Source organism: Lytechinus variegatus, chromosome 14, assembly GCF_018143015.1.
Source record: "Lytechinus variegatus isolate NC3 chromosome 14, Lvar_3.0, whole genome shotgun sequence".
Lineage (NCBI taxonomy): Eukaryota > Metazoa > Echinodermata > Echinoidea > Temnopleuroida > Toxopneustidae > Lytechinus > Lytechinus variegatus.
Genome location: NC_054753.1, coordinates 15741934 through 15756583, shown reverse-complemented (window position 1 = coordinate 15756583; position 14650 = coordinate 15741934). Strand labels below are relative to the sequence as shown.

The 14650-nt window shown below is 35.6% G+C and overlaps 1 protein-coding gene across 3 annotated transcripts in view; it reads right to left on the bottom strand.

Annotated features, from left to right (window-relative positions):
• Window positions 1-9901: 9901 nt before the first annotated feature.
• Window positions 9902-14650, bottom strand: part of LOC121427239 (probable tyrosine-protein kinase DDB_G0290471) — a 35887-nt gene continuing 31138 nt past the window's right edge. For 2 of the 3 annotated variants that reach the window (XM_041623552.1, XM_041623551.1), the window contains 2 exons: window positions 12866-13012; window positions 9902-10028 (listed from right to left, as the gene is read on the bottom strand). In XM_041623552.1, the coding sequence (XP_041479486.1) occupies window positions 9979-10028; window positions 12866-13012 (197 nt within the window). In that variant the 3' untranslated portion in view covers window positions 9902-9978. The remainder of the gene's footprint in view (window positions 10029-12865; window positions 13013-14650) is intronic. The other variant, XM_041623553.1, reaches the window with a different exon arrangement.

The window sequence follows — 14650 nt, the reverse complement described above, 5'->3', positions numbered from 1 at the left end:
TATATATATATATATATATATATATATATATATATATGAATGTCTCAAACTGAAATTTTATATCATACAAGTGATACAACTCCTTTTCATATGACATTTCATTGATTTTAAATTTTAGATAAAAGGCTTTTCAATTGTTTTCAATATAGCTTAATGAAAGAATGGTTTTAACTGTCCATCACAAAATTGATTATCCATTTCTAGCCTTATTACTAGTCTACCCCCACATTTTTCAAATAAATCTTTTGAAAAAGTCAATAAAGTCAATATTAGGACTCCCAAACACTGGGTAAAATGTGTCAAGATTGATGGATCAAAGCATAGTTGATTTGATTTTTTAGTCAGGTACAAACTGAGAAAAATATGAATGTTTGGAAAGCCTCAATATATGTCATTGTTGTCTTCAAAATATGTGTTCTGCTAAAAAAAAAAGTTGTGATTGATCCAATCAACGTGAACTATATGGAAATCCGTCAATTTCATATTTTTTTCTCCAGACAATTTGTGAACAAAGAGGAGCACACTGAATTGTCAAGAAAACGGTGAATGTATGAATATATGTCATATCTAGAAAATAATTTGAATAAACATGCATTTTAGATTTTGACATGGCTGGCTTTCCATAGTTGTGGTTGATGGGATCAATCACAACTCTTTGTAAGATGGGGCCCAGTTCTCCCACATTATCTCTCAAAGAAACTGTTTGCATTATGTTAATTCATGTCAAATGAATTGTCCCTTTGAGCTCAAACTTCAAAATTTTGCATAGCTCTCTCATTTTGAACCTGGTTGTGATGAATTTAAATTGTGTCTCTCTCTTTTCATTAGAAATTGATTTCCCCCTTTTATATTGCTTTGCTTAAATAAGAAAATCTATTGGCTTGCCATCATGTTGAAAATAAATACAGGTGACTCAGCCAAATCAAATCTTTTGGGACACCAGAAACCTGTCCGAATTTGTAAATATGAGGAATGCAAATTAGAAATGGTATATAATATATAAATATATAGTTATGATTGATCTTATCAATCGTAACTCTATGAAAATCCATCAGTGTCGCAATTTTTTCTACATGAAAATATGCAAACTGTCCTTTGTAAACAAAGGGGAACACTCACACTTGCCAAGGAAACAATGATTTTGTGCAATATACATCATATCTAGAAAATATTTTGCACAAAACATTTGTTTTAGATGTGAGCATTGCTGGCTTTCCATAGTTGAGCTTGATCAGATCAATCGCAGCTCTTTGTAAGATGGGGCCAGGGCATGTAACACAAAGCTTAGCAATGATCGTAGAACATTTTTCTACGATTGATTCCATTGACTACAATGTACAATCAATCATGAAAATGAAGTGTATGATCAATCGCTAATCTTTGTGGTACGGGACTCTGGTCTAATAAATTTCTTCAACTTAGGCTCATATTTGACTTATATGTATGAAAGGTCGATTTAGTCAGTTGCATACAGACATAGGGGGGAGGGGCTCTAGCTCTTGCCCCCCAAAGAACATTTTTCACAACCAAGAAAAAAAGGAAAGAAGAAAAAAAGAGGATGAAGTATGATATATTATTGTCTGAATATTATGTCAAATCTATCGGAAATTGGATTGGTATTGAAAAATGCCACAATTTTTGCTCGCTTGCAAATTGTATACTGTACATTTTATGCGATACGCTATATCTAGCCCCTCAATTTTTTTTAGCTCATTATGCTATGTACCTGCACATGCTCAGAGTAACCAGATTAACTCGACCTTCCAAATCAAATAATCACCCAAATTGAAACATATATGAATTTTCTGACAAGAATATGTGTCACCTGTATATTTACATCTTAAAGTCATCAGACTGATGTCCAGGGCCCCGTCTTACAAAGAGTTGTGATTGATCCAATCAACCACAACTATGGATGGCCAGCAAGGTCAAAATCCAAAACGCACGTTAGTTTGAAATATTTCTAGATACGATGTCCATTCCTAAATTCATCGTTCTCTTCAAGATTCAATGTGATCGATCCCTTTGTTTACTAAGGAGATTGAGCAAACTTCCTGCAGAAAAAATTATGGTATAGCTGGATTTCCATACAGTTGAGATTTATTGGATCAATCGTAACTCTTTGTAAGACAAGACCCAGTTGTTTTAAGAGATTCCAGTTCAGTAGATTCACCTGGGTAGCATTTTGTGAAACAAATCAGTCAGTGGTATTCAGTGTTAGTCTTAATTAGCCAATCATACGCAAGGATTTCAGTAGCTTATATCAATTAATCACTTAAAATCACTATTTGCTTCATGAAACACCCTAGAAGGTCCCATTGTGTAATGGGGTTGGATGTAACCCATCGCTCGGATAGGATGTTAAATGAAGGCCGTGTAGAGGAGAATCACCACCTTTGCATGTTAGGACCGACTGCACTATTCGAATAAGAGTAGGGGAAAACCCTGGTGTAGTGGTCCACCTGCATTCCCCCAACCAGTTTAGTACATGTATATCGGGAGGAGAGACCTGCGGGTCACAGTTCTTGAATGTCTTTGACAGATATATGGCGCTATACAAATGCTGTGCATCATCATCATAACTTTCATATTTGGATGAAAAATGTGACTAAAATATATATTTTTTCTTCCATAAATTTTTCCATATACATGTAGAATGAAGAGTAATGGTATTTTACATGAATGTCTGTCAATACGCATACATATATATATATCTATGTGAGAATCCTTAATTGTCTTATACAAAGTAATGTAAATGAGAGTCTGTATTCGATCTGCTCTCGAGATTGTGTTAAGAGCTACCAAAATCCACACATCCAATTGGATGAGAGCAAATTGCGAAATGAACACACCAAAATCCAAGAAGCACTCTTTGATGGAGCTTATGAGTTTGTTAAAACGTGACTGTGTATACTGCAAATATAGTTTTTACTGAATAAAGAATATGCTATGAAATATCCCACACACATTGTATATATTTACTAAGATTTTTGTGTGTTGTATCTCCCAAATCGAATCATCTTGTGAGCATACAAGAGAATAAGCCAGTTCACACTCCTGACTGCTATGACAGTACTTGTTTAGATATCTTAAAAACAGGGAAAGGTGCTTTTGTGTGAACTATAAATAATCTCTCCCAAAGTGAAAGAGATGTCTCAAGGCCACCTCACACCTTGTGCTTTTGACGTTGGGCAGATCAAAATTCCCTGATTTTTACCTCATTTGAGACATTTTCTCCTAATATGAGGTATCTTTTAAATCAAATTCCCTGATTTTTCCTGACTGGAAAAAGCCTGACTGGAAAAAGTAAAACAATTTCCCCTGATGGGCTGGGAACTCTGGGTATCAGTCATATTCCAGACTTTTTGCAGTTACTACAGAGAAGACTCTCTCTAAAAACCCACACATATCAATTTGTTTGCGCTCGTTTTTTGCAGTGCATCGCGTGTTAAATTATTTCCCTATGGAGAATAGAAAATACGCCGTTTTTTGAGGGATTTGCTAAGATATCTCCCAAACGCGTCAACAAGGTGATCTATCAAAACAGAATAGAGTAGAGCAGAGCAGATTCTCACCTTGAACATGATATGATTTTCATTTAATTTTAGTCAAATTAAGTTCTGTCACTTTTGAGGTTTTTGGAACCTTGATGATTTTGGAAATCCATTTGTACATGAGTCAATGGGCAAGTGCGGGAAACGAAACGTTTGGTGCGACTTCACATTGTTGTAAAAAAATATATACGTCACAATAGACCCTATCAAAAAAAGACATTTTGCAGAAAATGCTGTAGATTGCGAATACCTAAGAATGATTTTGATTGGATAAAAAAACCTCTGTCACTTTTCACATTTGCAAAAGCTTTTGCAATAATTGGTCACTATAGTTTGGCGGGTTCAGCCGATTGCATTGTGTGTACACAGTACACAAGCATAGCTAGGCAACGCAACGCGTGAAGAATTTTGCACGTTTTCATTATTCGTACAGCGACGACTTGAGTGTATGTTGGATAGGACCGTACCATTTTTGACCGGGGGTGTGCCAATGAATGCAAGTGATCAAGAAGAGTTACAAAACTGAAGAGAGTGAGAAAACAAGGAAAGTGAGAGGGAAATTTATGAAAACAAGTAATGCGAGGAAACATGACAAGAAAAGGAGAGAAAGGAGAAGTGAAAACACGTAGCTGAGTGCGCTCACGATATGTAAGTTGAACACCCCTGCACCGCAATGTAGCAACCCGCCACTATACACGTAGACTGCCTGCACGATGCGAAGACAGCGGCGCGTATTAATGACTGTGCGTTAAACGACCCATTTCTATGCCTTATAAGAGGAGCATTTTTTTGTACACATCAAATTGATATGAATTCCTTTGAAAATGCAAGTTAAATCACAATGGAGAACTGAGAGGCGTGTGTCGAAAGTTGGTGGACCGGGACACCATCGGAACCTCTGAACTATGGACAACGGCATATATTTGCAGTTGTTCGTCCGGTGCAAATCTTCGGATGATCTGCTGTCCCAGTCTTTTGATTGTCATTTCATTGTCTTTTCTCAGCACTTTATTTGACTGACCGCTGCCGGCCCAACTCCTGCTCACACACAATATCTAATACAAGAAAGACTAAATGATGCCAAGTATTTTCTATCCTGATTAGTATGAAAGTATATTTAATTCTACATGGAATGGTTTAGACCAAGGCTTTGTTGCATATAAATTACTATTATGGTCATTAGATGTACCATGATGGTAAATATGGCTCAACAAGCAGTCATAGTCAAAGATTCGGGATTCTGTGAAAGTTACCATGGATGGCAAAGTCTGTGACACAACAATTGCTTCTGCAGCAGAAGATTCTGTGAGAGTTACCACTGGATGGCAAAGTAAGTGACACAACATTTGCTTCTGCAGCAGAAGATTCTGTGAGAGTTACCACTGGATGGCAAAGTAAGTGACACAACATTCGCTTCTGCAGCAGAAGATTCTGTGAGAGTTAACATTGGATGGCAAAGTTGGTGACACAACATTTGCTCCAGTGTTAATATCTAAGAGGGCATAGGTTTAGAGTTAGGGTTATAATAGTTTTTGGTTCAGAATAACGTGGAGACATGGATTATCTAGTTATTGACGTTAGGTTATATGTTTGGCGTAATGTGCAGGTTTTCAGTTGGAGCAATAATTGTTACCGGAGAAAATGTTATGTAACCAGCAAAATCATAACACACAATAAAAATTAACGAACATTTATGAACAGAGTCAGAATCGATGCAAGTATACATGTATATTTGAAAGCTTTAATTAGCAGGTGCATCCGGGCCCTGTCTGTAAAGAGTTGCAATTGATCCACACAATTGTAACTCTATGAAAATCCATCAGTGTCATAATATTTTATACAGGAAATTTGCAAAATGTCCTTTGTAAACAAAGGAGATCACACCAAAATTGTCAAGAAATCAATGAATTTATGGATATACATTCATAGTCTAGAATTTTTTAAAAATAAACCATGCATTTTATTATGTTGACTTTGCTGGCTTTCCATAGTTGCCATTGATTGGATTAATCTCAACTCTTTGTAAGACGGGGCCCTGGACATGGCACCTGGGTATGGAAAAAAGCTAGCTGTTATCCCAAAGCCTTCCTTTTCTTTTCTGAGTAAATGCACTAGTTTGCTAGGGTCATAGCACCTTAATGAACACCGTACAAACAATTTTTATATGCCAAGTATTGCTACGTATCGATATCGCTTGCATGGCGACCATAAAGGTATTCATTACCATTGCATAGATTTATTACATATAGATTACCAAGGAATACGTGAAGAAACAGAATGAAATGTACATCACAATGAAAGTTCATTTGACATTTCATTGAGATACCATAAGAATTATTTCCATACTGGATTTACATTCATCTATGAACTACGCTTTTGAATATTCAAATGTTTGGAAAGTGTAAAGAATGATATTGTATTTCAAAATACAACGCTAAAATGTATACAGTACGTTCCAGAAAAACGAAATACAGATTTATCGATGATTTATCATGACTTAATCACAAATACAATGGACAAATGGCCTACCAATGTAAAGCTTAGAATCTCCTCTTTCATCTGAAATTACTTAGATTATACCTCATTCACACAGGTGAGCAGAAACAATTTGAAGAAAGGATACCAAAAACTCATTTGGTGGGGGGTATCTGAATTTCAACAAGAAAATCACATGCTTTAAAAGTTCAATATCTCAGTGCTCTTTCATTTGATACTTGCCTTAATCACAGAAAATGGTCAAGAAGTAAAAAAAGTTCTGCTCCCTCGAAACAATGCTTGTATTTCCATAATTTCATTAAATAAACATGTTTGCACCAGTTTCTCACAGAATATATCGCATGTTCAACAAAAGACTTAATGCATGGCTGATCGTCAACAAAACGGAGTGTCGAGTGAGTGTGGATGCTAGCCTGTAAAACCTCTTCTTTTAAGAAAAAATTGAAATTGAAGCCTTATTTCAAATAACCAGAACTTTGACAATTTTCTGTAATTGAACTATCAAATTAAAGAACAGATATTCAAATTTTTAAAAATGTGGTTTTCTTTTTGAAACCCAGAAACAGCCTGCCAAGTGACTTTTTGGCATCCTTTCTTAAAATTGTTTCTGCTCACTCATGCTTGAATGAGGTATAATCTAAGTAATATCACATGAAGGAGGAGATTCTAAGCTTTACACTGGTACATGTAGGTCATTTGTCTATTGTATTTGTGATTAAGTTCTGATAAATCTCGTTTTCGTTTTTTCTGGGACGCACTATATATTCCAAATACAAATGCTTCAGATTTCTCTAACAAATCAAACACGTTTTATAAACAGTTTCTTCTTACATGTACATAGTGAATTAGACACAAAAAATACAAGGTGAATAATAATGCTTGGAAGGACAATGAAATTAAATGATATGAGGTATACATGATATAAGGTATACATGTAGCTCTGATAATAAATGAGGCACATGTTCAGAGACTAAAACATTTCAGTTGAAATCCTTTACAACATGAATGCCATCTCTATCAGAGTGTCTTTACCCCAGGTTTCTTTCATATTAAGTAATAATAAGAATACACGTTCATTGTTCTATACTGTACAAGATAAGTTAACACGGTGGATTCATTCTCGGCCATTATTCGAATCCATCATTGATAAAAATTTCATTTGTGTGCATTGCCTTTTATTTCAGTATACAAATGATAAGATATTATAAAATGATGATTATTATACATTGTACTTCAAATACAAAGTTAAATGCATATATTCGGTATTATTAATATTTCGAAATACAAACGCTTCAATTTTTTTCTAAAAAAGCAAAAATATATGTTCAAAACATCAGTTTCCTCTTACATCCACATAGTGAATAAAACATAAAACAAGTGGAATGCCTCTGGCCGTCTCACCTGCATCACGCGGTTCAATATAGCAGCAGTGCTGACTTTGAATACTACTCTAACTCGCACAAGATGTTCAGTGATACATGGTTACTCTTATGTCCACTTTTTATGAACTAGACCAATAAACTTACAGAGATATGATGGTTATTCAACAAAAAACCCCAACATGGCCAAAGTTCATTGACCTTACATGACCTTTGACCTTGATCATGTGACCTGAAACTCGAACTGGATGTTCAGTGATACTTGATTACTCTTATGTACAAGTTTCATGAATCAGATCCATAAACTTTCAAAGTTATGATGGTAATTCAACAGATACACCCAATTCGGCCAAAGTTCATTGACCTTTGACCTTGGTCATGTGAACTGAAACACGCACAGGATGTTCAGTGATACTTGATTACTCTAATGTCCAAGTTTAATGAACTAGACCGATAAACTTTCAAAGTTATGATGGTAATTCAACAGATACCCCCGATTCGGCAAAAGTTCATTGACCCTAAATGACCTTTGACCTTTATCATGAGACCTGAAACTTGCACAAAATTTTCAGTGATGCTTGATTACTATTGTGTCCAAGTTTCATGAATCAGATCCATAAACTTTCAAAGATATGATGGTAATTCAACAGATACCCCCAATTCGGCAAAAGTTCATTGACCCTAAATGACCTTTGACCTTTATCATGAGACCTGAAACTTGCACAAAATTTTCAGTGATGCTTGATTACTATTGTGTCCAAGTTTCATGAATCAGATCCATAAACTTTCAAAGATATGATGGGAATTCAACAGATATCCCCAATTCGGCCAAAGTTCATTGACCCTAAATGACCTTTGACCTTGGTCATGTGACGTGAAACTCATGTAGGATGTTCAGTAATACTTGATTAACCTTATGGCCAAGTTTCATGAACTAGGTCCATATATTTTCTAAGTTATGATGACATTTCAAAAACTTAACCTCAGGTTAAGATTTCGATGTTGATTCCTCCAACATGGTCTAAGTTCATTGACCCTAAATGACCTTTGACCTTGGTCATGTGACATGAAACTCTAATAGGATGTTCAGTAATACTTGATTAACCTTATGGCCAAGTTTTATTAACTAGGTCCATATACTTTCTAAGTTATGACGTCATTTCAAAAACTTAACCTCAGGTTAAGATTTGATGTTAACGCTGCCGCCGCCGCCGTCGCCGTCGGAAAAGCGGCGCCTATAGTCTCACTTTGCTTCGCAGGTGAGACAAAAACATAGTGAATAACAGCCCCCAAAAATGGTTAGAAATGACAAATAACAGGATTTCAGAAGTACATGTAAAAATACGAGGTATACACACGTGTAGTTTTGATAACAAATGAGGCACATATTCAGAGCCTAAAACATTCCAGTTGAAATCCTACATGACATGAAAGCCAATCATATCAGTGTATTTTACTTATTTCATTGTAAGTATGAATTACGACATTACAATTTTATCGTTCTATACTGTACAAGATAAATTAACACAGAGGTTTCATTCTGGGACATTTGGCCAGTCTAATATTGCCCAAACATCATTTGTGGTATTGCCTTTGTATTTTGCACATATAAAAAACCCCCATGAAAATATACATGAATGTCTGTATTCTAAAATATCATTACAGTGTGCACAATGCAGCCTGTAACATCAGGGCCCTGTCTTACAAAGAACAGACATGACCCCATATCATTTGACCTTTTGACCCCTAGATGACCTTCTACCTCCTCATCCTCATGGACACACGTGTGGTATTACCCAAGGCTCATATGTACAAAGTATGAAGTTTATTGATGCAGAAATAAAAAAATGAGAGCAAGTTAAAAAAAATAACATTTTGGAACAGAGTAATGGACTAATAGACTTAAGGCCTGGTCCCACTGATTACTAAGTCTCCGCCGAACTTCGTTCAGGCGAGACAAAAAGCAGGATAAATTTGACCTTGTCTAAGCCGTGTAAAAGCTTAGGAAGTTGGAAAGTTGACCATGCTGATAGCTGTTTTGATAAGGACCTGAATCCGAATAAGGTAGAAGAACTTCTTTTACCGTGTTTACACATTGACTCGGCTCGGGTGTTGAATCCGCAAGCCTGGTTGAACACTGCGAAGAAGGGATCAGAGATCGCCTTTATACGTACATATAAAAAGGCGAGTTCAACACGGCTCGCGGATCTCGAACGGAAGAAGAATTATGACGTCGCAAATTAAACGTGGGAAATTCACCGCCGGAATCGAATCTTGTCCGTGCGAACAACAATGCCAAAAGTGAAAGCGCGCGCAGTGACCTGGTCAAGAGAGTTCGACACGGCTTTCTGTTTACACACGAAAAAATTGCCAAGTCTGACTCGGCTCGCAGGTTGAAACCTACGATTTTGGCAGATCAAAAAAGCCGTGTTCGACACGGCTCGCGGATCACACTGATCGCGTTTACACAGCATAAAATTGCCGTGTTGAGCACGGCTCGCGTGTCGAACCCCCGAGCCGTGTCACTGTGTAAACACGGTATATGTTTCTTATTCATCAAGCTCTGGAACACACATTTTCTCAAGGGTGCAGACAACATCTGTTTCAAAAGAAAACAAATTGATATTAACAGGGTAATCACGGCTGAAAATAATATGATTTGAAGTTTTCAACAGATAAAGGAAATTGGACAAAAATCTACTGAATATTTCATCAAAATTGGACTAGGAATAACAAAATACGGATATTTTAAAGCTTCATTTGCATTATTTTTGTTAAAAAATTCTAGCATGTCCTCATGAATATGCAATGAGCAAGTTGATTATTTCATATCCCCACTTATTCCTTTGTATTTTACTATATGAAATTACATTCAAATTTTGCCCACCAAGAATTAAAAAAAAAAATTGGATTGACAACTGATTTAATATGTAACACATTCATTGCTCTAAATTATTTTGCTACAAGGGAGACATACACGTATGTACACACATATGGGATTTTGGTGCAATTTTTCATGTTTTTTCTCAGTGAATGCTACTTTTAAATCTAGAAATAAAAACTTCAACCTGCATTTCCCCTTAATTGATCTGGTTTACTTTTTTAAGTTTTACCCCATGTAGGCCCCCCAACATTGAAGAATTGATGTTGAGTTTTGTAGATTATGCCATGGGTAATGCCCAAGTCGATATTTTTGTCACAAATGTATTGTTGAGATTGTCAGTCCCCCCTAATCTTCTTAGGCGTCAAAACATCCCAGTCTTGTTGGCCCGAATTCACAAAGGTGGTTTTGAAAACCCATGGTTTAGTCCATGGTTTATGCAGATTTTCTGTATAAGATACGATTATTTTATCGTGTGTATTAAAAAAGGTCCAATGCTGGTGCGCGCTTTTGTCACAGTGCGCCAAATTGACGCCTGTTGCCGTGGTTACCCACGCTATTTTATTCATGAGTCCAGTGTTTTGAATTAATGAGTCCACTCTTTAAACAGTGGACTCATGAATAAAATAGTGTATCTAACCATGGTAACAGGTGCCAATTAGGCTCACTGTGACAAATGCGCGCATTTTTATAAACGCGCCCGATACACGCTAAATTAAGCGTACATGTAATTTATACAGGAAATCTGCATAAAACATGGATTCAACCGTGGGTTTTCAAAACCACTTTTGTGAATATAATAATAACTAGAATTTTAATTCGTCATGAGGACGAATTAGGTGATCTGTCTCTGATTTTATGAACACGAAGACAATCAGCATGTTTATTGAGATAAATATGATCATCATGATGAAAACTGAACTTTTCTTACGAAAAGAATATGTTGAATACTCTTGAAAAAGAGGGAAATGAGAATATGTGAAATACATGTAGGTGTAGGCGATACACATTGTACATGTTATAGGCTTATTAAAAACGATTTTAATCTACTTAATTGTGCGATATTTGAACTTATATACCTTGTAATGGTGATTAAGGAACATTTGCGAAATGTTGAAAAGAAAAAAAAAAGAAAAAAAATTTATGTCCACTTTTGGGTTCGAACCGGGGACCCTAAGGATGCAAGTCTGATGCCTTACCCATTGAGCTACACGCTTCCCATAGACTTAACACATAAGCAAAACGAGAAGATCTGAAATCCAATTTTGCAAGTGAAATACGGGCATGATCCCGGCATCTGATCGGAAAATGGAGACCACACTTGCGATAGCTTACAATCTCAGCTACAACATACTCAAAGCTCAGAGAAAACCAACAAACAGAAATGGAGATATGGCTCGCGAAATAGAGGAATGTAAAATCCAGTTTTGAGAAAAAGTCATTTCCCATAGAGATTGCACACAAAATGAGCGAAAATGACATGCCTCTATAACTTGCAGTTTTTCAGGATGATCAGTTCCTTTAAAAGTGAATAAAGGCATCAAATTAGAAAGAGTATGTCCTCAGCTACAACATATTGAAAACCGAGCGAAAATTGACCAATATTTACAGAGTTAAAGTCAAATTTGCATAATTATAATGACGTCATAAGTAGCAAAATGGGAATTTTGAGTTCCGACGCCATTTTGATGACGTCATGATAAAATTTCGGGTCAAATGCGACATGAAATCACATCTCCCATCCATACTCTATTCGAATATGAAAAAAAAAATGGGGGTCAACGGACTACTTTAAAAGCTATAATGAATTTTGTATAGGCATATTTTTGCAAATATATTGTCTATGTTTAGTGCGCGCGTGCTGTAAACTTTGATGGAGGCTAATTCCTTTATTACTTGTCGTAGAAAGTTGATCAAGGTATCAAATTACTCAGAATTTTATTACGGATGCATTGATATGAAAAAAATGGTGATCCTATGTTGTATAGTGCCGTTACGCGCAGAAACGCGCGCGTAACCGTGCGCGCGCGCAAATTTTTGAAATGCTTAAAATGACCTGATTCATACTCTACTTTGGTCAAAAAGTGATTTTGAGCATTTTAAAATTTTGACGCGCGCGTACGCGCACGTCGTGACCTTTACATGACCTTTGATGACATGGGCAGTTGACCCTTGACCTGAAGTTAATGTGATGTAAATATTGTTAATTTTTGATAATTGATAATGAAGATATGATTGATAATGTGATTTTACAAAATGGCGTCTAGATGACGTCATGATGACCTTTTGACCTTGAACTTGTTTCATACAGATGACATGATAAGTCCCCATACCTGATGATATTTTGAAGAAAGTTGATGATGTAGATTTTGAGATTTTATGGTAACAAGAAAAGGGTGGAAAAATAAAAATAAAGAATAAAGAAAATTCGTACGAAATTAATAGTTGATCTGTCGATTGACAGATCACCTAATAATTCAATATTTATATAGCGCCTAACAAAATTTTGGCCTGTAGGGTTGATCGTCTAAATTATTGTTGATTGTCTAACTTACCATTGGTAGAAGGTCTATTACATTGATCTTTTTCTCTACAAAGGTTGATAAGTTGCTTGAAGTCTTCTGGCGTATCCGAAGGAGGCTCTTCCTTCTTTCCTTTCTTGGTAAACTTCCATTTCATTACTTTTTCCATTTGCTTCGCATCTACATGTAGTATTGATAAAAATTTTGTTGACATGAAAAAAAAAAGTATGGGTTCTTGCATAGGGCTTACAGTATGCACAGTGAGGAAAGTGGACAAAATTCATTATTTTGTATCATCTACTTAACCCTAACTTACGGGGGAGGGCTGGCCTTCAGCACCCCCCCCCCCCCCCCTCAATGCTTGCTGACTCTTTTTCCTTCAAGCCCCGCTAAACTTTTTAGACCAAATTTGTGATACTTGGGCATGTGGTTATAAAAGTACACAACATCATGTAAGACCAAAATTGCTCAAAACATATATGTATGTACATACATATATGTACAAAACATATATGTATGTACAAAGTCATTACAAAATCTATTTCATCTAAAATTCATAAATGAGTGATTTTTCTCACTTTTCTTGACAAAAGTCATTTGATTTGAAGCTATTTATGAATGAAATAATGTCCCCAATGAATTTTGTTTAAAAAACAAATAAAGATAATAATTTAAACAAAGAAATACATAAGAAATTTAAAAAAAAATTAATGAGAAATCAATTTCGGTATCTGATTTTTTTCCCCTTTATACTTGTTAGGAATACCATAGAGAATATTTTCACCAAAATTTAGTTTTCTAGGAGCTTAATTTATTGAATTAGAGTAAGAAGTATGCTTTCATTAATAAATTAGCATAATTCATATAAAAAACTAATAAATGAAACGTGAATTTACAATTTAAAAGGCCTACAACATGGCAACAAAAAGGGAGATAAAAAGGCTACAAATCAGCAAGGTGCTTCCTGATATTTCTTGTCAATGGGAAATTCAAATAATCATAATGAATATTTTCACCAAAACTTAGCTTTCTAGGAGCTTTATTTATTGAATTAGAATAAGAAGTATGCTTTCATTAATAAATTTGCATAATTCATATAAAAAACTACTAAATGAAACGTGAATTTACAATTTAAAAGGGCAACAACATGGCAACAAAAATGGAGATAAAAAGGCTACAAATCAGTAAGGTGCTTCCTGATATTTCATGTCAATGGGAAATTACATAAAGCATGATGGGGGTGGTAAATATAAAATTTGTCCAGTGACACCTCACTGATTAAATAGTTGGTGGTCTTTGGGAAATTAATTAGTGTATTCCACTGACAAATTTTTATGTACATGGAATCGGTGAAAATCACAATCAGTGTGTGGAACCAGACTATAAAATTTTTCATGACATATCCCCCCCACGTTGTCTAGTTTGCCAAAAGTTCTGCAGGTTGGGCAGAAAAAACTCATATAATCCTACATGTATAATCAACCTATTTAGAAAACAACGTAACATGGCTAATGATATCATGAGAAAATCAAATGCGATGACTATGGAAAATGTTAATTTTAAGTAAATGGAATAGATTGCTACTGAGCCTTGTCACTCCATATCTGAGCCGCGTTTGACTTATAGCAAACTACTTTCTTCGAACTAAGTTTCTCATAAGTTGATTCATGGCTGTACGCAGAATTTTTCAAGGGGAAGGAAACTCGAAAGTGAGGGATTGAAGCCACCAAACTTGTCACTGGGACACTTTCATTTTCTGAAGGGAAATTGAAGGATTTCGTACTCACTTTTGGTAAATTTTGTGACATTTTCCAGTAA